We start from the raw sequence: 23,703 nt of genomic DNA, 5'->3' as shown, positions 1-23,703 counted from the left end.
CGCCCACGGCCCCGCCCCCTCGCTAGCTCATTGGCTGCCGCTCGGAGGGGCGGAGCCAGGGCGGCCGCGGGGGTCTCATTAGCGATGCGGACTCGCGTCTCCGCGAGCGTGTCCGGGGCTCGAGTCGCAGCCGGGCTGCGAGCGGCGCGGCGGGGACGGCGCAGGTCTCCGGCGGCGGCGGCGGCGGCGGCCGCGCGCACCGCGCCGGAGGAGGCTATGGGGCTGCGCTCCGGCACTGGGCGCCCGAGCAGCGGCGGCTCCGCGCGCCCGGCCCCGCGGCGTTAGGGAGCGGCCGTGGGGCAGTCACTCTCCGAAGAACCCCCCCCATCTCCCCACTCGCCGGGACCCACGCACCGCGGCGTGGCCGTGCCTCCGCCGGGCTCGCGGGAGACGTGGGAGAGCAGCGGGACTCCGGAGCCCGGCGAGGAGGATGGGGACTCGGGCGGCCGCGGACGGCGGCGGCGGCGGCGGCGGGGCGCGCCGGTGGCTCCCGTGGCTCCCGTGGCTGGGGCTGTGCTTCTGGGCGGCGGGGGCTGCGGCGGCCCGAGGTAAGCGCTGCCTGCACGGGCCGGAGATCGGGGCCGGGGATGGGAGCGTCGCCAGACCCAGTGGGTCCCCGGCGCTGCCCACCCCACCTGCGCCTGGTCCTTCTGGGCGCCCGACCGGGTGGGAGCGGAGTCGGGACCTCCACGGGGACCAACTGCCTTCCCGCCCAAGTTTGCCACCCGCCCCAATCCTACAGGTTGCTGTGACCCGGGCCCCCACCCCCTCCACTCTCCTCCCTCCCCCGACGCCGCCGCCCGGAGCAGCCCACCTCCACCCGGTCCTCGCCCTGCCCGGTCCCCTCCACTTCCCTGCTGGGCGCGATCGTGGCTGGGCGCCCAGAGTGAGCCGAAGGAGTTCCTGAGGAGACGGGCGGGCGGCGGGTGGGCTCCAGCCGGGTCAGCGCCCTTCCACCCCGGGAACAGCTTCCAGGCTGGAGTCGGCTGGCCCTGCGCCGAGCTGGGTACCCCTGGGGCGGCCCTCGCCGGGCGCCCCGGCCAGCGCGGGGCTTTCCTTCTCGGAGGCCGCGGGCGTGCAGGAGCCGGGGGAGAGCGGTGGGCGCCTACCCGGCTCCGCTGCGCCCGCCCGCAGTGCCCAGCGGGGAGGAGGAGTTGGCCCCGGGCTGCTCACCCCGCGCCTCCCGTTCCTACCCGGTGCTGACTCTGGGCTAGGGAAGCGCGGGCCCCACGGAGCCGCGGGGGAATCTCTGCTTCTCCACTGGGAAGCGCACACCCCATTCACCCCCACCCCCCCCCCCATCCTCTGCACTCCAAGAGTAAAATTCTGCAACTGGTTTCAGCTCCACCTTGAGCGAGGACGGGAAACATGAACTTTAAGATAAACCCCACCGATTTATTCTCAAGATGATCACAGCGGCTTTTTTTTGGGGGGGGGGGGCGGGGAATAGCTCTAGTATTGTGGCCTCACCTTTGAAACACTCCGGAAGCTTCTCTTTTCTGCCTGCCCTTCTTTATCGGTCTCCTTAGCGGTGTGCAATCCGCCAGGTTTAGCCTATGTAAGTTCATTAAACCATTTACCTAATGCTTGTCTATCAAGTGGTGGAACCCAGGGAGCCATCTCACCTTTTCCCCTGCCGTCTCCTGAATATATTCTAGGAGCCCGAACACAGTGGAAAGATTGAGTACGACCACAAAAGATCCTGTACAACCTCACTTTTTAAAAATAAAAGCTAATGGTGTGTTAACAAGCAGTAAGTAGTATAGCATGGAAAGACGAATGGGGGAAAAAAGGTGGATGGAGGCTTTCCATTTTACTCAGCTCAGTGCCTATCTGCATTCCTTTTCCTGAAAAGTTTAATTTTTTTTTAAATGGGACAGGCTTTAAAAAAACAAAATAGGAAAGGTTTGAAATTGAGCTTCTGGACTCCGTACAGTTGCCACGCAGCTTGCTTCTTTCCCTGGCTTCTTTAAGAAGCACAAGCTTCAGCCATTTAATTTACTACAGAGAAGGGGCTATGGTCTCATTGCGAAGTCAGCTTTGAATTGTTTGTTATACACGGTTGTGAAGGGAGAGTGGCTCTTCTTTCTTCCCCTGCATGTGGATCTGTATGTCTGAGGTTTTGGTGTGGAACAGCTAGGTGACGGACCGATTGCTTATTCCAACCAGTGAAATTTAGTTGGTAGAGTTGTCTTAAAGCCAGCTGGAATAAGAGGTGGGGACATGCGAAGAGCCTTTTGGATAGAGTTTTGCTGGCTGCGAAAGGAAGGCTAGCACCTCCTGTCCGCAAGCTGTTCCTTCAAGGTCTCTTGCAATACACAGTGCACATTCTGCAGGCTTATTCACAACAAATGTCTTGCACAGATCACACTAATGCTCAAGACACACGGAGTGGAGCAGCGAATCTGACTGGTCTTTCCCTTGTTGTAGCTTAACTTTTGGGGGCACGAAGCCGCCTACCTTAAATAGCTGTGAGATTCCTTGAGATGCAGCCTGCAAAATGCATCTACCCTTGGACTGGTGTCACAATTAAAGTTTTCAAATTGAAGTTCTCAGATCAAAGGGTATGTTTCCGTATTACTCAGGTTCTCCCATCCCAGGAAGATGCTGGCGCCTTAAAACCAGGATGAGATATATCTCATGTGAATATATTCACATGGCATCCTTGCCTGAAAGTCTCACTATGTAGGGTTGGCCCCTTCTTTTTATCCAAGTACGTAGTTTTGTGTTCTCCAGGATGTTTTCTTTATTTATTTTTTCTTTTCTTTTTGCTTTGCAATGTTGGGGGGAGGGTCTTTCCTAACTCAGTCTCTTTAACATGCTAGGCAAGGGCTCCTCCACTGAGGTTTACCCTGAGCCCATCACTGATCCTTCTGTCAACTAATCTGAAATATTCTACCTTTCCTAACCACCAGGAAATACAGAATTTTGCTTAGAGGGCATAAGAATGTTTAACCCTTCAGTAGCATTTTCTTTACAGTATTTGCCACGTGTCTGTTTCCATGATGATGGTACCAGGTTCTGCTTTCCTAAATTTTCTTTCCCTCACTGTAAAAACCTTTTAAAACCAGAGGACAATTTCAGAGGATTGACTTTAAATATACTCAAGGAGGAAGCGCCGGGGATAGGCAGAGTACATGTAGCAGGTAGTAGAGGCCTAAAGAATGCCATTGTGTTTTCTGCCATTCTAAGCAGTGTTTGCCTCTTCAGAATTTTATTCTTGCCTTTGATAAAGTATAAAGAAGGCTCTTTGGTGCCAGGGTTATTGTATTTTTTTAACACTTTTCAACTTAAATTAATGTTGTTTGAGAGATGTTTGTGACTTGTCACACACTAATGGAATCTACATCTTGTCATTCGGGTTTGTTTTGTTCTTGGGAAAAATGGAGTGTTGCTGTTGATCTCTTGTGATTTCCACACTAGAGAGTGGAGACAGTGATCCTAGTCATTAAAGGCAGTGAGGAAGATATCCTCAGACACTCAACGATCTTCCTTGCTTACATTTCCTGGACAATGAAATAGTTCTCACAACAACTGGCAAACTACATGGTTGGCAAGAGAAATCCACATTTATTTTGTAGGCCTACTAGGGTCATGTGGTGAACACATATATAAGTCCACTTACCTCTCTAGTTCTCACTGTTATAGTGCTGTGCTAATTTTCTTCTTAATGAATGTCATTAGGGACCTTCCTTCTCCCTTTCTTTATCCCGCTCCCTTTTTCTCTAAATAAAGGTGCTGGCCCCTCCTAGGACTACAAAGAGTTTTATTCCGATTCTTGGGCTGTGCTCTTCATTTCAGCAGCCCCATAGAACCTTCCCTGAGGAGAACTAGCCTCTCAGTTGATAAGAGGGGCTCAATTGTTTTGAATTGGCCCTGTAATGGAAGCACTTATCACCCTTTTCCACGTCCTCACTCTTTGAGTGACCCATCTGTGTGCCTCTCTAGAAGGAAGAAACCCATGATGCTGGAGGATTCTTTTTGATTTCTTGGACTTTGACCAAACCTGTCAGGCTCTAGACCTGTCTTCTTGAATATGGAACCAATCCTTTGCTCTTCTTTACATAGTGACTTATAAACTTGATTACTTTATCTTTTTCCTTTCACCAAATTTATAAAGTATGAGGTGGTCTGTTTTTCAGTAGATGAGTCTAAGTGATACCCTCCCTTTGTGATTAAAAAAATACGGTATATACCCATGTCATGTAAATCATAATCAAATCCACAGAGAGATATCCAGAGTTCCTCCATGGTACCCCTCCTTTAAAGGAGGCACCCTCTTGATGGACAGGCACTTCTGTTGGGAAAGCTCCATTGTGTCTTTCTTGAATACACCTTTGTCATTAATCCCCATCCTCACTTTTTCCAGGAAGTTGTCATTCAATCTGTCTTGTCATCATTTTTTTAACTTCTTATTGTGATACTTGTATGAATTAGCAGCACAGCAACTGAAACTTCCCTTGTGTCATCGCAAGTCACGTAGTATATGCAAAGATATCTGTTTGCTCCTTTGTTTTCTAAAGAAGCACCACGGACCTGATACCTGCTGTCATTTACTACTCTTGGTACTATGCTTCCTTCTTAAAAGAAGTGTGTTTTGAAGTTTGATTTGGATGGGAAATGATTATTGTAGTCAGCAAGTGCCATTCATTGTTCTCAGTGTTTTACTTTTATTGACTTATGTAATCTTTATGATGGCTCCATAAGAGATAAGGTAAGTGGAATGCCTTTTCTCATTTGAACAATAAAAAAGGGGCATCCAAGGGTTAAAGATATACGCGAGGCTACAGATTTAGTATATGGAGCTTGGATTTGAACCTAGTATGTTATACTGCACAGTCTACAACAATGACAGCTTTCTAAGTCTCTTGAAAGTAAGTGGACCTCGGTAATTGGTTGACAAAAATATTAAAGTGGTATCTCTATGACTTTCAAGAATTAAAAAAGAATTTAGAGTCATTTACCTGTATGTGTAAACATGCTCAGATAAATCTAAGGGAGACTTACGTTACATGAACACAACTACCCACTCACCATTCAGCTTTTAAAACTTGGGGAGTGGATTCATACTTAAAGTGTTGAACGGCAGATTCTAATGATAGCTTGCTTTTTGTTTCAGTATTGAATTTCAACAGAAAATATTACTCTGATTGAATACGCCATCCGTAGAATGGCAGATCTCCAGAGACTATTTGTTGCATGTCTTGTATTTTTAGCCTTGTTTGCTGGGGAAATGTGGAGCAAGAGGTTTGAGAATAGATTGTTAACACCAGAGGCTGCTGTTTCTGCTGTTTTGGGTACTCCTGCTGCTGCTTTTGCGAGAGGCAGATGGCTAGATTCATTTATAGAAAATAGATATTCGTTCTATTTTGCATCTCCACTCTGAAAAGCACTTTTAATTGTTTGTGCCACATTGCTTCGTATGGCGGTATTGTGTGCATACACATGCTGTGCGTAGATAATTTTCAGAATGAGGCGGATGTTAATGTATTCAGTTTGGGTGGTGTTATCTGAAATCCACGGCTAACTGTCCTCGGCGTTTAGAGTTTTCTGTTGAAAGTGGGCCTGTTTGTAGTGCTTCCCGCTCAACCGGCTGCTGCTCACTGCCTTGCCCCCACTCCACAAAACTGGAGTTCACTCAGAAAAGTAGGAGGCTTGTATTTATGGGGCTGACATGGAAGCTATCAGCAGACACACACAACTGAATATCCCTTATGCAAAATGTGGTGATTTTGTAATTTTTTGTGTGTTTGTACCTAAACAAATGAGTCATCTTAGTATGGAACCGAAGTGTAAACATGAAATTCCTTTGTGGAACATATGTACCATATCATATAGCCTGAAGATAATTTTATGTAGTATTTTTAGTGGTCCTTTGTGTGTGTGTGTGTGTGTGTGTGTGTGTTGTGTGTTGTGTGTGTGTGTTGTGCGTGTGTGTATGTGTGTGTGCTGTATGCGTGTATGTGCCAGTTGTGGGGCTTGAACTTAGGGCCTGGGCACTGGCCCAGAGCTCATTTTTGCTCAAAGCTAATACTCTACCACTCGAACCAAGTTCCACTTTCTGCTTTTTAGTGGTTAATTGGAGAAAAAAGTCTCATGGACTTTCCACCTCTGAGATGAGTTTGCACCATGATCCTCAGATCTCAGCCTCCCAAGTAGCTGGAATCACAGGCGTGAGCCGCCAGTGCCCACCTCCTCCTGGAGATTTTTTAAATCATCTCTAGATTAGTTAACATAACAAGTAGAATGTAGATGCTGTGAAAATACTTGTGGCATTATTGTAATAATTTTACCATGTCAGTTAAAGATTTAAAAAGATCAGTACAGATAGGGGTGTTTTTATTTATTGTTTCTTTTCTTTTCTTTTTTTTTTACCTTTTCCATCTGAAATTGGTTGGTGTGCTGATATGGGCACGGGAAGGCTTTCTATATTGACTTTCAGCTTCAAATTTCTGGTTGAAAAAGGCTAAAAGAGCCTTTGTCCCTAGAGAAACACCATAGCATGGTTATCTCTCCACCCTACATTGTGAGAAGGGGAGGAGTCAGTGGGAAAATTACCACTGCAGCCATGTAGACTTTGAGTTAGGATGGCGCTTGTTTTCTCCTGAATTAAGTGCCATAATTTCTTGATCAGATAATTCAGAAGGAAAATAACATCCACCATCAATATTCAAGAAGGTTGGTAATTGGGAGGCAGGTATAAGGAGCAGGTGACCCCAGAGAACAAACTGAAGAAAACATCTGGACTAAATTCAGGTTGTGCCATCAGTGGCATAACCATGTTTTATGCAATATCATCCACAGGTTTTGGTAAATTCCTTCAAAGAAAGTTACATTGTTAAACATGGAATGAGAAGATTGGCCTATCGTTCCATTTAAGATTTGCCTGCAAATACGTGTATGGTAATTGTTTAGATTTGTTCGGAAGTCTTCTGTTAGGAAAGGTACTTATTTTGTAGTTATGGTCTTCATTTGAATTTAATTTAATAAACCTGCCAGGGGTGGATGGGAAACCAAATGATCGTGGGTTATGAAGCTGGTGATGATGGGAATTTACAAATCAGTGCTTTTCAAATGTTAATATGCATTTGAATCACTGCTAGTCAGTTAGAAGTGTGCCTTCTGAGGGAGGAGTCTGGGGAAGGGGCTGAGAGTCGGCATTTCTCACAGGCATCCAGTGACATACATCATCTTTACATCCTCCCCGGTCGTCCTTCAAAATGTTGATTTTTGAATATTGTTTTTCTCCTACAAGCCAGTGTAAAGTAAATTGCCACAGAAGAGCTTCAGTTGGCTTGTTTTTACATACCAGTAGAAACATGGGCACACCACTGTCAGTTTATTCTTGGACAGAAAAACAGCCATTTAAAAACAGGTAATTTGCAGGGCCATTCTTAATTTTAAAATTTTATTTTGACATCACTGGCCATCTTGTGTCTGCATTTCATTAATTTCTTGTAATAAAGAGGAAATTGACCTTCTCAGAATGGGAACACTTTGCCCAAAGTCAGAGTTTTGTTAAGAGGTTTTCTAAGCCCTATTCAGTACTCCTATTTATTGAACTCTCTTGACTTAATTTCTGTACACTTAACAATGGTCTGGAATTTAGAAATGAGAAGGAGTCTGTAGTTAAGGAAGAGGATTTACCTTTGCCTCTTTTTTCCTCCTCCTCCCCCTGCCTCTTCCCTCTCTTCCCCCTCCTTCCCCTCCTCCTTCCCTCCTCCTCCTCCTGGTCCACCTCTTCCTCCTCCTCCCCTCCTCCTCCTCTTTTTCCTTTTCTTCTCCTTCTTCCTCCTCCTCCTCCTGTTCCTCCATCTCTTCTTCCTTCCTCCTCTTCCTTCTTCCTCCTCTCCTCTTCTTCTTCCTCCTCCTCCTTCTGTGTGTGTGTGTGTGTGTGTGTGTGTGTGTGTGTGTGTGTGTGTGTGTGAGTGTGCTGGTCCTGGGGCTTGAACTAAGAACCTGGGCTGCTTCCATGAGCTTCTGTGTTGAAGGCTCAAACTCTCACTTAAGCCCCATCTCCACTTCTGCCTTTTTGGGGGTTAATTATGGATAACAGTCTTACAGGCTTTCTGGCATAGGCTGGCCTTAAACCTTTGAACCATGACCCTCAGATCTTATCTCCCAGAGTTGCTAAGATTACAGGCATGAGCTGCCAGTGTCCCCAAAGTCTCTTGTCCCTTTGACCTTGCTCAGTGTTTTCCCCCCACAACTGTCAATGTTTGTTCCATAAATATTTGTTCCTCTAACCTTATTATGTTAAAAATGATATTTAGATGAAAGCTTTTACCATCTACTCAGTATTGTGATAAACATAAGGAAAATGCAGTTCCAAGAGTAAGGCTGGAAACCTGATGTCTAGTGGCTTCTATCTGTAATACTAGCTACTCAGCAGGCTGAGACCTGGCCAGTCAGAGCAGAAAGTCAACCGACTCCCACTCTAGCAAACCAAAAATATCCAACTGTGGGCATAGCTTTCTGGTAGAACACCACCCAAACTAGCACACCCAAGCAATGCCAGAGGGCTCTGATACCTGCACAATACAAAATAAAACAAGACAAAGTCAGAGAAAAGTGAAACAAAATAGAAACCACGCTAAAGACAGAAACACTATAAGAAGGTTTTATAGCACCAACCCCCCTCCAGTTGTAAAGCCTGCTTTCTTGGACTATCAATAAAGATAATTATGTATCAGTAATTACTACTGTAAACATAATTGATTTACAGCTTGAGATTATTTTCTTTACATCTGAACATTGTATATATTTAGGAGGTACAATGTGATAGTTCAGCATTTAAACAAGTAGAATGTACTGATCAAAACAGGGAAATTAGTATTTTCATCATTTTATAATTTCTTTGTTTGGAGCCAACAAATACTCCTTTCTTTTAACTCTTCATCAAGCAAATAACAAATGATTTAGACTGAAACTGATTATATCTGTCTAATTCTGCTCTAGTACTTATTTCTTTTTAAAGGAATATAAAACCATTTATTGACCACTGTTTGCCATTATTTGCACATGGGTAACATTATGATTACTACAGGGTTGTTTTTCTTCCTGACTTTTGTTGAAACCAATAACCCAATATTGAAAATATTGAGCTTACATGGATAGAATGAGTTGGGGTTCAGAAAAAGCCTGTGGGTCAATAATGGTGAAATTTTCTTCATTCATGTAGGCCAGCAGGTCCTAAATAGTAAAAATCTATAACCAGCTGATTTTACATTCCCATGAGCTAAGTCTTAGATATCCCATGGTTTACAAGATTTTAGTATTCACATTTCAATATTCTGTAAAGGAATGGCTTACTACAGAAACATGTAATGTATAGAAATCAAAATTTGTCAGTTTTCTCATCCGAGTGGGAGAAGTTGTGGGTAGCAATATTTTTCTTTTCTTTCATGAAATTTTGCAAGCCTGTTATATTTGCATATCTATGGCAGAGGCAGAAGGATATGAAATTTGAAGCCAGCCTGGCTACCTAGCAAGTTCAAGGGCAGCTAAAGCTGCTTGGTGAGCCTGTCTCTAAGTAAGAACAAAAAATCAAAACAAGGGCCAACGTTGTAACTCAGTGATATATCATTTGCCTAACATATACAAAGCCCTGGGTCTGATGTCTAACTCTTGTAAGCAAGCCAAATCTCAAAGAAAGAAAACCCAAAACCAACCTCTGTAAGTATTTTATGTTACACACACACACACACACACACACACAATTCAACATAGCAGTTAAAGACAAGTTGTTCTGATTAAGTAATGACCAAAAATGTTGGCTTAATATAGAGAACCTGATCTGCAATGCGGAGGAAATATATATGTGGTATCAAATATTCTTTTCTGATAGGGAAGTGACTAAAGAAAGGCTTCATTATATTTGTTTAAAGTAATTAGTGCTATTGAGGGAAAAATAATCTCAACAATTCCCCCAATCCTACTTTAAAACCCAACACATCAAACTTGATTTTCATTAGAGTGTAGTTGTTGTTTTACACCATTAATTTAAAAAAAAGACTCAGATTTTTATATATATGTATATATCAATGCAAACGTTTACTGAGCTTCATCTTCTAGACAAGAATGCCAAGTTAGTCTCTCTTTATAAGAAGCAATTACAATCTGAGGACACTTCCTACTCGCCTTCTTTTGCCAGCACCCAGTTAGCTCCATCTGAGTATTTCCGTTTCATGAGAAGTATCAGTTCTTCACTGCTGTCTGTGACACCATTACTCCTGCGGGGTTCAGGCTCCTGCAAAGCCCCTGGATTGTGAACAGCATTTCTTTTCTTCTTTGATTTGCTATCTGATTCACTATCAGATAAAGATTTTCTTTTTCTACCATCCTTTACCAGCTTTGTGAGAATTAAGAAATGCTTCAGTTAATTCTGGACAATCTCAGTTTTCTTCTGATTCCCCGGTATTATCAGAGTCTACAGAGCCCTTTCACTTGAGGAAATGTTCTCCCTTCCCATTCACTACACTTTAGTCCAGTACATTTTTTCACAACAAATTCTACAAGTTCTGATTGTTCAATTTTTTTCATCTTTCCATTCAATTGCTTTCACATTCTTTTTGCGATTTTTTTTGTTAGAGGCCATATTTACTTGTTTTCTTCTTCTTTTTCTCTTTTTTGGAACTCTGGGCCTGGGCATGGTCCTTGAGCCTCGTTGTGCATCGATGCTAGTGCTCTACCACTTGTGCCACAGTGCCAGTTCTGGCTTTTTCTGAATGGTTTCTTAGAGATTAGAATATCATGGAATTTTCTGCTCAGGGCCAGCTTAGAACCAGAACCTCAATCTGCGGATCTCAGCCTCCTGAGTAGCTAGGATTATAGGTGTGAGCCACTGGCACCCAGCTCAAGGCCATTTTTAATTTCTGACTTGGAGAGTTATTATAATTTCATTATCTCGGATGCTCGGTGTCAAGATCCTACAGCAGTGTTTCTTTTCACTACCTAGTTTTACAGCGCATTCCCAGTTTGGATCAGGATGTATTTTTTTTATGTCCCCTCTGATATTGAACAAATAACAAAATGAAAGTTTATAGAGATTTTTAGCCAAAGCAAGACAGATAGTGAGAAAGACCACTAGAACTAGAAGGTATATCATTTAATTCAATTTTATTACCAAATGCACTGATTATATAGGAGAGCTGGTTGATAAAGCAATTCCTCTCATATTACTATCAAAAGCCATGTAGATGTGTAAACATGGAAGGAAAAAAAAAAGAAAAGCTCTTGAGTATAAAGATTCACTCAAGTGCTCATCATGACTTGTTGTCTATACCATGGTATGTTCCATGTTGTTTTTAACAGACATAGCTTTGCCTGGGTAGAGAGAGGGAAGTAGGAAATGTGTCAGGAGTAATTGGAGGGGAAAAATTGTGAATCAATTCAATGATTTACAATGTGATATGGAACAAGGGGAGGGTACAAATTATCTGAGGAATGTGCTAAGCAATAGCGTCTTACTGAAAAGCAGGGGAATTACAACTGGGCTGTTATTCAATGGTAGAACACTTGTCCAGCTTTCTGGGTTCAGCTCGCCAAAGAAAAATGAATAAATAAATGAATTACAAAGCGGATGAATGGATGACTGACTGACAAAAATATATGTGAAAAAAATGAAAGTAGCACGAAGTAAAACTATGTTCTAAGGTTTCATTTATTTACTTATTTATTGTTTGTTTGTTTGTTTATGGCATTCCCAGGGCTTGAATTCAGGGCCTGGGTGCTGTCCCAGAGCTCTTTTGTGTTCAAGGCTAATGTTCTCCCAGTTCGCTCACAGCTCCACTTCTAGCTTTTTATTGGTTAAGTGGAGGTAAATATCTCATCGTTTTTCCTGCTAGGGCTGGCTGTCAACTTTAACTCTCAGATCTCAGCCTCTTAAGTACCTATCATTACAGGCCTGAGCCACCATCACCAAGCTTAAGGATTATTTTTTAATGCCATTAGACAGACAGATCATCGGAAATAAAATCCATCTTCTTCTTGGATATTTTCTAAACCTTATCTTTATTACTAATGTTGAGTGTACATGTTTCATTTATTCTTTTCTCTGTTCAATCATATAATGAGATCACCACGTTACAATGAAATGAGCTTGGTGGCATAATGCAGTTTGTGTTCCAATAACAGTTTTCATAAATATGTATTTAAGAATTATCTGACGTATTGTTAGAAGCCATAGGGGAAAACTACAGGCCCCCCTCATCCCTGAAGTAATATTCTATGCCAGAGAAATACTAGTTTATGTTATAAGCCATTTGAAGAGACTACGTAGAGTATCTGTCCTTTTATCTGAGGAGCAACCTCTATCTCCCTGTGGCTTGGGAACTTAAGTTATAGCATCAGCAGCCTGCATCAGGATATTTCCAACTGTTTCCCTTTCAAAAAAACAAAAAAAACAAAAAGCAATCAGGAAGTTCACAGATTTTGTCAGCGTGAGGCGTGGGGGTAGGATGTGAGTGTTTGGGCTTTGCTTTAACGGAATAATGTTGATTTAAAGACTTGACATTAAGAATATTTTCACTTCTGAACACACAGAAAAATCCATGGATGTGTTCTGAAGTTCATGGCTGGCTTGAGATGCCCATCAGACTCTGGATATCAGTGGGAGAGACAGTTCTACCTTATCACAGGTTGCAGCACTGGAGGGAGTTGTACAGCCAATTATTAATAATAGTCAAGGTGATGAGTGCTGTAATGCATGGATATCTGTGTATATTCTACATTAGTAGGATGCCGTATATCATCATTATATCAAACTCACATCGTTAAAGTTATATGCCATTAGTTTAAATGGCATTAATAACACTTAAGCTTGAGATACAGTCACAATAATGACTTGACAGTGTGTTAATTGAGTACTTCTATTTCTCTACCTTGGGTATAGTCCATCTCATACCCAACCTCTACTCACTCTTTCTTGCTATTGTTCTTCAAATCACAACTTCCCCTTGATGCAGTGTGTCTGGCGGGACAGGTCAACACCAAGGTCCCTGTTATGATAAGGATATGAACTGACGTCTCAGAAGGCCTCGGCTTGGCACCTAATGCAAAAATTGCAGAGACGAAGCTTTTGGAAAGTACTTGGATCGGGGTGGCTTTCATCTGATCAATAGATGAACGTATCGATGGGCTTCCGTTTGAATGGACTATTACTGGGATGTGTGGAAGGCTGTGGTAGATAGGGCCTGATTGGAGGAAGTGGGAAGCTGGAGGTGGGGCTTGGCCTCTCCTTGCTTCTCCTGACTTCCTATGCTTTTTGGCTGACATGGATGGGCACCCAAGCTCCTCCTACAGCCGCCTCCCCCCCCCCCCCCCATGATGGAATGTTCTGCTTTGTCACAGTCCCAATACAGTGAGAGCAGAAGACCACGGACTAAAACCTCTGAAATTGGGAGCCAAAAATAAATCCCAAAGTTTGGGGCAGGTATTTTCTTATAAAAACAAAGAATAACTCCCTCAATGCCCTCCACTGTGTCACTTTTTGTGTATAAAATGGTTCTTTTCATCTATAAAAGGAGAAGAAATGACTAAGTTGTCTTCAGGGGTCATTTCTGCTCTACCATTCTATCCTGCTGCATTGATTTCCAGTCCACTTATTTGCAGGGGTTTTGTGTGGGTACTGGGACTTGAACTTGCACTGTCCCTTAGCATTTTCACTCGAGGTTGGCACTCTATTACTGTTCTGATTTTTTGTGGTTAATTGGAAATAAGAGCCTCACAGACTTCTCTAGATGGGCTGGCTTTCACACAATAGTGAGATCTCAGCCTCCTGACAACCTTGGTTTACACGTATGAGCCACTGGTGCCCAGTTAAAATCGAGATTTTTCTTTTTAGAGGGGCAGCAGTTACTGGGGGTATGAAGTCAGGGAACGGGTACTATTCCTCAGTTTTTTATTCACAGTATTTTGCTCAGTTCTGGAGAATTCCTTGGCATCTGAAATAAGCATATCTATCAAAACCCTCCCTGAAGGGATAATCCTATGGAAGGAGAATTTGCCAGACAAGGTAATGGGACTTTCAGAATGATGCTGAAAATCTTTGACATATGCATTTTCAGAAATGTACCAACAATAAGAGAAATTTAATTTAATGTTTTGATGTCTTTACAGTTGGTCGTTGTAATTGAATGCAAAGAATGACTGAACATTCACATTTGAAAAAAATCTTTAAATCTCAACTGCTTCAGACTCCAAAACTTTCAATTATTATATTAGGAATGCTCAACTGGTTAATGTCTCCAGATCTGATAAACTCGGTGACTGGAACCACTTCCGGTCACAAGTGTTTCCGAGGAGAGGTCCTGGAGCATGGTGGGCTAAGCAGAAGTGGGCAGGCTGGGGACAACTGGAGAGGTTGGAGGTCCTCTGTTAGAGCGCTTGCGGCTCCAGGGATGACAAGCCAGCCCTTGCAAGGATGGCTTTATCACTTTTGAAAACAACAACATAAGTAGATACATTGAACTTCCAAGTTAAACTTTGCTTTGGGAAGTCATCTCAAATTTCATGAATAAGCTATCTTGATTCCAAACTCAGCTTCCAGCCTTCCCATCCATCTCAAATCAATGACTGTCTCATTTTTTTATGAAGAGATTGAAAAGACCAGGGAACTTGTTGGTGCTCATTTTTCCTAAATGTGGTTGAACTATCAGCAGCAGATACAATTGTATTTACATGTTTTTTTTTGTGGGACAGTTTTAATTACTAAGATATATTAACAAATTGCAGTGGCCTTTTATTTCCTTTCACTTATTTTCTGTTACTAGAGTTGGAACCTGGCCTTCTGAATATTAGACAAGGCTTAGACTACTAAGCCACACCTTAGTCGGGAAGTGGCCCAGTCCATTGATAAACACTTACTTGATCACTGAACTTTGTTTTATTCCAGTTTGCTATTCATCATTACAATATTATTGAAAAGGACCCCACAGTTTCTAGAAGTTGAGAAGTTCTTAATCTTCATATAAACAAACTATGTATAAAAAGAGAGTCACATGCCTGGCTTTTAGAGTTCATTGCTCTCCAGCACATGCCTTCATTCTCTCAATATCTTCCTTCCTTCCTTCCTTCCTTCCTTCCTTCCTTCCTTCCTTCCTTCCTTCCTTCCTTCCTTCCTTCCTTCCTTCTTCCCTCCCTTCATCCCTCCCTCCCTCCCTCCCTCCCTCCCTCCCTCCCTCTCTCTCTCCTTCCTTCCTTTCTTCCTTCCTTCCTTCCTTCCTTCCTTCCTTCCTTCCTTCCTTCCTTCCTTCCTTCCTTCCTTCCTTCTTCTTCTTTCTTTCTTCTTTCTTTCTTTCTTTCTTTCTTTCTTTCTTTCTTTCTTTCTTTCTTTCTTTCTTTCTTCCCTTTTCGGACTTATATAACAAAAATAAAATAATCATCAGAGACACGGAAGGATTCAAAAGAATGAGAACAGAAGACTAAAGACTATTGATCATCTTACCCTTGTCAAAGAATGTTTTCATTTTATTTAAAATGTTTACCTTTTTCGAGGATATCTTTGGAATGAGATAGAGCGTTTCCCCCTCTGTTTTGAAACACTGGGGCATGATTTGATGGTGTCTCAGGTTAGTTCAGTGTAGCAGAGCTAATTAATGTTGTAAAAACCATGTGTTTTAGAGATTGTTTTGTGTTTGCAAGAAATTTAAGGCGAGTCTTCAGCTTTTCTTTAAATTTCTTAACATATACATCCTTGGTAATAAATTTATTCTGTGTGTCAGGACGTGCTGTTTGGTCTTTAGTAGATACTAGATTCCTTTTAAATAATTGTTTTGAAAATTTCTATTTATGGGAAAGAACAAATTCACTCATTTCCTCTGAGGTGATGTGCTGTTAAGTGCTATTAGTGAGAAAATAGATCTTACAGTTTACCCAAGGAAGAAATGAGTTTAGAATGGGGCTGGCACCAAGCACTTGTTCTTATCAAAATATGTAAATTAAAATGGTCATTTTCTGCTTTTCCCCCTTTTTAATCTTCCTTTCCAGTTTGTGGCTTTAAGGTAGCATCCTTTACCGGGAGGAAGTGGTTAGTCAGTCACTGGGTGACGCAGCTGGGAGGCTTTCTTCTAATTGTTTTTTTTAGAGTTCCTTTAAATTAATTTTTATATATTATTTGTTTATGTGGTACTAAGGAATTGAACCTAGGGCCTCAAGCATGCTAGGCAAGGACTCTACCACTAAGCCACATTCCCAGCCCCTCTGTTACTAATTTTTAATGTGTGTGTGTGTGTGTGTGTGTGTGTGTGTGAGAGAGAGAGAGAGAGAGAGAGAGAGAGAGAGAGAGAGGAGGGGGAAAGGGATGGGGGGGCACTACTACCTGTTAAGGAGGCTTGAGTGCTGTCCCTTAGCTTTTTCCATTCAAGGCGGGTGCTAGCTTTTTGGTGGTTAATTGCAGCTAAGACCCTTATAGACAATCCTGCCCAGTCTGCCTTCCAACCGACACCCTCAGCTTTCAGCATCCTGGGTAGGTAACCTTGGGTACTTGCTGTGAGAGCTTTTTAGTTTGCTCCTTGCCTTGAACCTCTTTGAAGAAAGCTTTCCTTGTGGTTAAGTGACATCGTGCTGATGTCTTCAAAAAGTCCCCAGTCTGCATCCAAAGGGAGTGGTTGAACATTATTTCAAAACTAGTTGCTTCTCATGCAGTGCAGTTATCCTTTAATTTAATATAAACTCTGCATCTTGGATGGCCACTATAACACTAGCAAAAACCTTACCCACGTAGTCGAACAGGAGCCTGGAAGCTGTGGTGTCTTCATCATGATTATTCATGGCAATGCCACCTTGCTGACAAAGTGTTAGACACACGGATGTTGGATGTTGAAGCCTTCTGATTCTTAGATATTAGGTGCCAAAATATTCAGAGTTTGGTTATATTTAGCATTTATAGCTAAAGGATCTGGCTGTTGGAATTGGTGGCCAGGTTTTCAAGTCATCATTCAAAGCCATTTTTTTTTTTCCAAACTCAAAGGAAGGTATTGTGACACAGGGTAGGTGAAAATAGCACAGAGAGATACCTTGAATGCACATAGCAACTTGCTTTTGTTCTTTAAGTTTAAAACTGATACTTAGCAGCTTAAAGGATGTTCAAACAATTCTATTTGAACATCCTAGATTGAAGGATGTGTACTAAACGTTTAATGTTTCTTTCATATAAAAACATACATGTATCTATTTTAAATTCTCGTGAAAAACGAATTTGGAGGTTCTTAGTGGATTCAACAGATCTTGGTCTAACTGATTCAGAAATTCAGTGGGCAGAATCACCTTTCAAGTTAAAAAAATATCTGTTTTAAAAAATTCCTCAGGTGATTATTAGTTTGGGACTTTGGGTTGAAAACCATTGATTTAATGTGTGTAAATGTAGAAAGTCAATCTATGGATATACAGAAACTGATTTTTTGTTTGTGTGGAGATTTGGAGGGTACATTCGACCATTCTCATGACAGCAGAAAATGTAACTTCTCATGCTTCACCCTTATCCCAACTAAGCCTTATTTGCCTGTGCTGGATCTCAGATACATCAGTGTAGTTTATACATTCTTGAGTAATTAATTTTTTCACCTAATATTTTGTTACTCTTACGTTACTGCAGTTTTGATGGCCAGTTTGCTTCTCGTAAGTGTGTCATTGGATTGTTTGTATCATAATGTGTGTATCATTTTTCCATCAGTGAATCTTGGGTGGGTATCAGAAACTCTCTACTTTGAAAAATGCTAGTATAAACATCCTTGAACATGTTTAAGGGGACACCATTTCAAGTGTTCTTCTGTTTCTTAGAAGGATACTTGGACCCAGATCCTGACTATGTTAAGGATTCGAGATCATGCCAACAATTTTATATATGTATGAGTATGTTTATATGTACTTAATTTTTAAAAATTTTAACTTTATTGTCAAGGTGATGTACAGAGGGGTTTACAGTTACATACATAGGTAGTGAGTACATATCTTGTCAAACTTGTTACCCCCTCTCTCAATTTACCCTCCTTTTCCCTCCCACCCAGTCCCCCTCTAGTTGTACAGTTAATTTCCAACATATTGTCTTGTGAGTATCACTGTTGTATTGGCTCGACCTTTATCCTTTGTCTCACCATTTTAATGTTGCCGTTCCTTTCCCTAATTCAAATATATGCAATACTCAGGGTACCAAAATCAAATATGGTATAATTAATTTTTATCTCATTTACAAATCAGGATAAGCATCTTTTCAAGTATTTTCATATCATTTTATAGCTCTTCTGTAAATCTTGCAGAATTATATGTTTTAAATGTTTGCGCTTGTAAATGGAGATTCTCCTGGACACTGGATGATGTTACACCTGATAAACCTATTGCAAACTGAAAACATTATGGTGAAAATGAATTTATTGCACCTCTCATACGTACACCTCTCAATACATACAGTACATTACAGATTGATATTTACCCTCATGAATGCATGGCTGATGGGCGTCATGGGTAGGGACTAGCACTCATGGCCCAGGAGAAGATCAAAGTTCAAAGTGACAGTTAATATTGAATATTAATGACATTCACACAAATGTGAAGAACCATATGTTGACCCACCTAAAGTCTGGAGTCATCTTTGTGCATGTGTGTCAGTCTATGTCACTGTGTGTGTGTGTGGGGGGGGGGCTCTATGCAGTTAGAATTGCTTGTGTCAGTTTGTTTTAAAGCTCTTCTGATGAAATGGAATTATTCGTGCTATTTTCTCATGGTCTAGAAATTTTTACTTTAGTATAATCAGTATCTATTAACCACTTTACATTTCGCTGTTATGTGTAGGAAATATTTCCTAAATTTCATTGATGATACCTACCTGTATTTTGCCCAAAATCTTACATTGTAGTTTTTTAATATTTATGGCTTTAATCCACCAGGAATAGATTTCATTTTTCTGTGTGGAATTTGAATTAGAGATTTAATTTCATTCTCCCACGTGAATGAACAACTGTCCTAGTAACATTTATTGAAGAATCTTGTCCTTTTTCTCCTGATTACAATGTCATCATTGCAGTGTATGAAAGTTTCCTATATACATCGCATTTAACATGGTTTACTGTTCTTCAAAACAGTCCTAGCAATACTGTTGGTTTTTTTTTCTACTGCCCCCTGCAAGTACCCTTCACTTGGTTGTACTTTAAACAGGGCCTTAAAATCATATCACAATTGCTCTTTTCTTGTGCATTTTGTACTTTCTTCTTTCACATTTTTGCCTTATACTATGATTTTAGGCTTATTTCTCTTTTGCTCCCTCTCTTATTGTTAACTTTTGAAAACAGGCACTAGGTTTCATCAATGATAATTTCAAAAGGAAATAGTCTTTACCTAGAAGATAGTTTGTAAATCATAGAACTGAATTGAAATCATTTTGAAATTGACTCATTATATTTGCCCACTCATAATTGCTAAAATCTGTAGAGTTTAATGCACTGTTCATATAACTTGGTGGGTCTCTGTTGATTTTTTTTAATGTCTTTCTTGAGCTTGCTTATTCCTGAAAAAAAAAAAGTGTGTGTGGTTTATGCACCAATAGAATGTATTTTTAGACATTGTCCACAAGTAGGAACTGTTATGGAAATGCTGGGAAACTGTAAGGAGTCATGTGAGTGACAGATTCCAGACCTTTAGACTTGTTTAATTACTAAGAATGATGTTCATTGCTGCCATTACAGGAGCATAGTATCAGCAGAACAGTTTCCCACTATCACATCCATGAATCATCCCATCACTAGAGATTAATTTCTTGCTTAATGTTGCATCTCTCTACCTTGACTTTATTTCTATTACTATGCCAGTCACACCTAATCTTAAATCGTGTGTGTGTGTGTGTGTGTGTGTGTGTGTGTGTGTGTGTGTGTGTTCTAGTACTGGGATAGAACAATGGGACTTGAGGTCTCACTTGCCATTTGTGTTCACTGGTGCTCTGTTACTGAAGCTGCATCTTCATTTCTGAATTTTTGCCAGTTATTTGGAGAAAAAAAGCCTTAGGAAATTTCCTGCCTGGACTTGCTTCAAACTCTGATCCTCACATCTCAGCCTCTGCAGTGGCTAGGATTATGTTGTGAGCCAGTCTCTGTCACTCTTGATTGTAATCTCCTGACAGCGGAAGTAGTTTTCCATTCTACTGTATCTGCTCAACATTTAGCACAGGATATAGCTATTCAAAGTTTCCAAGACATTTTTAAATGTGTAACAGGACCAAATTTTAAAAATCCAAACCTTCAAGTGACTGAATGTCAAACTAATCTTTAACTGTATATTCATTTAGTTGAATGAAGGTGCTACCTCCGTCTAATAAAAATCTAGACTCTTGGAGTAAATGCTTCTAAATATGAGATGGGATCTCAGTAGGCTAGTGCAGAAGGGGAACATGACACATGTATACAGAGATCTCCAGTCAGGGAAGATTTGCTAGAGAAAAGGCATGCTGGGCTTTCCATTGAATGAAGCTGTATGCAAGGGAATCAAAGAAAACTTAAGGGTCTTAGGCATTTGGATTGGGGTTCCAAAAAACCAACTTTAGGAGAAGGAAATTGGAAGAGGGCCCCACCTACAAATATCCCTTCAGCCTAAACAATATCCTCAGGTGGTCACAGCACTAATGTGGAGCCCTAGGGCATTAGAGGAGTTCACATGAGGCACTTTGGTGTGATTTCTGCAGATAGAATTGCAAGGCCTGCATCACCTGTTGGGTTGACTTCTGAAGCGTTTCCAAAGAGGAGCACATGAAAAGCTGAGCTAGTGAACCAGCAGGGCTGGCAGCAGCGTTTCTGAAGCTGAGTCCTTGGACTTTGTAAATATAAGTAGGCTCAGTGACTAGATGATTAAAATTGAGTGTTCTGGTGAGCTATGTTTGTATCTTCTCCGGACAGCAACTTTTAGATGAAAATGTGTCCTGAATTATGAAAATACCATATACATATTGTAAGAAGCTTGAAAATACAGGAAAATGAAAGAAAAGGAAGTTAAGTAGATATTCTAGATATGAACTTGCCAAGGATTTCCAGATAGAAAGGAACGATCTCCCTCATGATGCTTCTGTTTGCCTGCAGGTCTCTGCTAGACCCTCCCATTCTTCATCTTTCGGGAAGACTCACAACTTTTTATCCAGATAGTGAAACAAATACCGTGGTCTAGCTGTTCTTTTCTGATTGTTCACTCTCTGGGAATAGGTATTAGGCATCTTGTATATTCTGCTATTTACCTTCAAAGTCTGGGATTCGCAAATAGCATCTGCCGGTTATTGGCCCGCGCTAGAGGCACAGTGTGCACAGTGGCATGAATGCTTATCTGACCTACAAGGAGACACAAATGCCCTCACTTTTTGCTGTTACAATAAGGTAGTGTGTGATTGGATTTCCCTTCTGCTGTTCAGATCAGAAGTTTTGTTCTATTTTGGTTTCTGAAGATGACTTTGATGTCTTCGAATGGGACTGAACCAGATGTTGGGCTGTGTGAGGTCTTGTGGCTATAAACACAGATCCATTACACACATTTATTTAGAATATATAGTGTCCTTAAATGAGTCTGGAGGTTGTCTCAGTGGTAGTGAAGCATAATTTTTCATTAGCTAAGAGCAGTGATATCATCTTATATACTTCAATTATATTCCACATTTTCCTCCTTTCTTGGAATTAGATAGAAATAAACAATTATATGGAATATTTACAAGCAAAGTTAATTAAGATTACAACCATCAGTCACTGCCAAATCCCCTTCCTAATTTGTCTGTAAACAGATTTATTAATGGAATGCATCTAAAGAAATTAAGATATAGGAAATAAATTATGAGCGCTACATTTCTTGGCAAGCTGTATCTTTACATGAAGATCTCTATTCATCCATCATTCCACTCTTACCATTCCTCTTAGCCAAATTCCTCACCTCAAACTGAAGGCCTCTACAATTCCTAATCAACAAAAGTGTTTTCTGTGAGATGACCTCAGAATTTTATTTTATTTTATTTTTTTTGCTAGTCCTGAGGCTTGGACTCAGGGCCTGAGCACTGTCCCTGGCTTCTTTTTGCTCAAGGCTAGCACTCTACCACTTGAGTCTCGGCACCACTTCTGGCTTTTTTGTTTATGTCGTGCTGAGGAATCGAACCCAGGGCTTCATGCGTGCAAGGCAAGCACTCTACCACTAAGCCTCATTCCCAGTCTGACATCAGAATTTTATTGGAAGTGGTCGTCTTAGTAGCAAGTAGAGTATGCATTTGTTTCCTTATAAAACACCTTAAAGGTTGAGAATCTGTATGAATATGTTATTTGGGTGTTTTTGGTAACTCAAGGACTAAGTAGATAGTTCAATGGATGAATCTTTGCCAATTATAATTAGTACTATATGATCATGTGAGGTCTGCTATGTGTTAGATATTCATCATAAGCTGTCGTCTTACTATCACCATGAAAGGTAAATATTACTCTGTTTTATTCATAGAAACATCAAACTTCACATACTTGGCTAAATATCATACTTGCAGTCAGAGAGTAGAGATTTGAACTCGGGGCAGCCGAACACTGACATACACATTCTTACTCATGTCAAGGTGCCTTTTAACTTTATGGTGAAGTTTACCAACATGAGTTCTATGGCACTCCTTTTAAGACCAGGTCATAGATTTTCCCAAAGTAGCACTTCCATGTTGGTTTGGCTTGTTTTTTTTGTGAACAGGTGGGGTATGGAGTTACTCCAGCTGAACCCCATCACTTTGGTGAAGTCCCTCTGTCCCACTGTCTCTATTATAAGAAGATTATAGATGATATTATTTCCTAAACAGGACCTAACTCTTGAGTTTTCCCTTTGTTATCCCAACAGTGTAGAAATGATGGGGTCTGGGTCTCTGAGCTCCAGTCTGCTGGAAGGCTCACAGTATGGGTCTTGTATTGGCTGGTGGGTAGACTCTCATTGTCAGTGCTGTTTAAAGGCCTGGTGCTTCTCATACGATCAGAGAACTAAGTTTAAAATTGCAATAGTTATACCTCTTCCAAGGGAGTGAGTGTTATGTATGACATGACCTTGCTTTGGGCAAAGATTGTGCACACATTGATATAAAAAACTAATAATAGTTGGTAGTATGAATTATAGGCCAAATCATCACCTCCGGTAAAATTAGTAACCATCATTTCTAACTGAGATTTTATAGCTTGGGAATTTGCTAAGTGTTTTAACCCTAGTGGTGGGTGTTAGAGCAGTGAAATTACTGTGCATGTAACAGAAATACACACACACACACACACACACACACACACACACACACTATGCTTACCACGTTGCAGATGCGATTCCCTTTTGTCTTTGGAGCGAGGAAACCAAACTTGCAGAAAATAAAATAGACATTAACCAACTTTTTTCTAGGTCATAACAGATTGTAGGTGATGGATCTGAATTGTGGGAAAATCATTCATTCAGGAAGTACTTAATGACTAAACTTGTGGTGTACAGATGTGCCTTGGGCCTTCTCGGTTGTTTTAATGGTTGTGTGTTGATAAGCATCCATCAAAGGCCCGTTCCTCTCCAGCCTGGTGCTTTTGGAAGGTGCTAGAACTGTTGAAGAAGTGAAGTCTAATGGGAGGTTTTCAGGTATTTGAAGCAGATTGTGGGACTCTGTTCTCTTCTTTTTTTCTTCTTCTCTCTTCCTGGCTGGAATGAGGGAGTCAGCATGGTCCATCATATGCTTCTTTTCACCATGTCTTGCCCCAG

The 23,703-nt window shown here is 41.4% G+C and overlaps 1 protein-coding gene across 1 annotated transcript in view; it reads left to right on the top strand.

Moving 5' to 3' along the window:
• Positions 1 to 430: 430 nt before the first annotated feature.
• Positions 431 to 23,703, top strand: part of Unc5d (unc-5 netrin receptor D) — a 536,818-nt gene continuing 513,545 nt past the window's right edge. The window contains exon 1 of the mRNA XM_048330402.1: positions 431 to 548. Within this exon, the coding sequence (XP_048186359.1) occupies positions 431 to 548 (118 nt within the window). The remainder of the gene's footprint in view (positions 549 to 23,703) is intronic.

Source organism: Perognathus longimembris, chromosome 21 (assembly GCF_023159225.1).
Source record: "Perognathus longimembris pacificus isolate PPM17 chromosome 21, ASM2315922v1, whole genome shotgun sequence".
Taxonomy (NCBI): domain Eukaryota; kingdom Metazoa; phylum Chordata; class Mammalia; order Rodentia; family Heteromyidae; genus Perognathus; species Perognathus longimembris.
The sequence above is the reverse complement of the archived record's forward strand: the minus strand, read 5'-3'. Positions and strand labels throughout refer to the sequence as shown.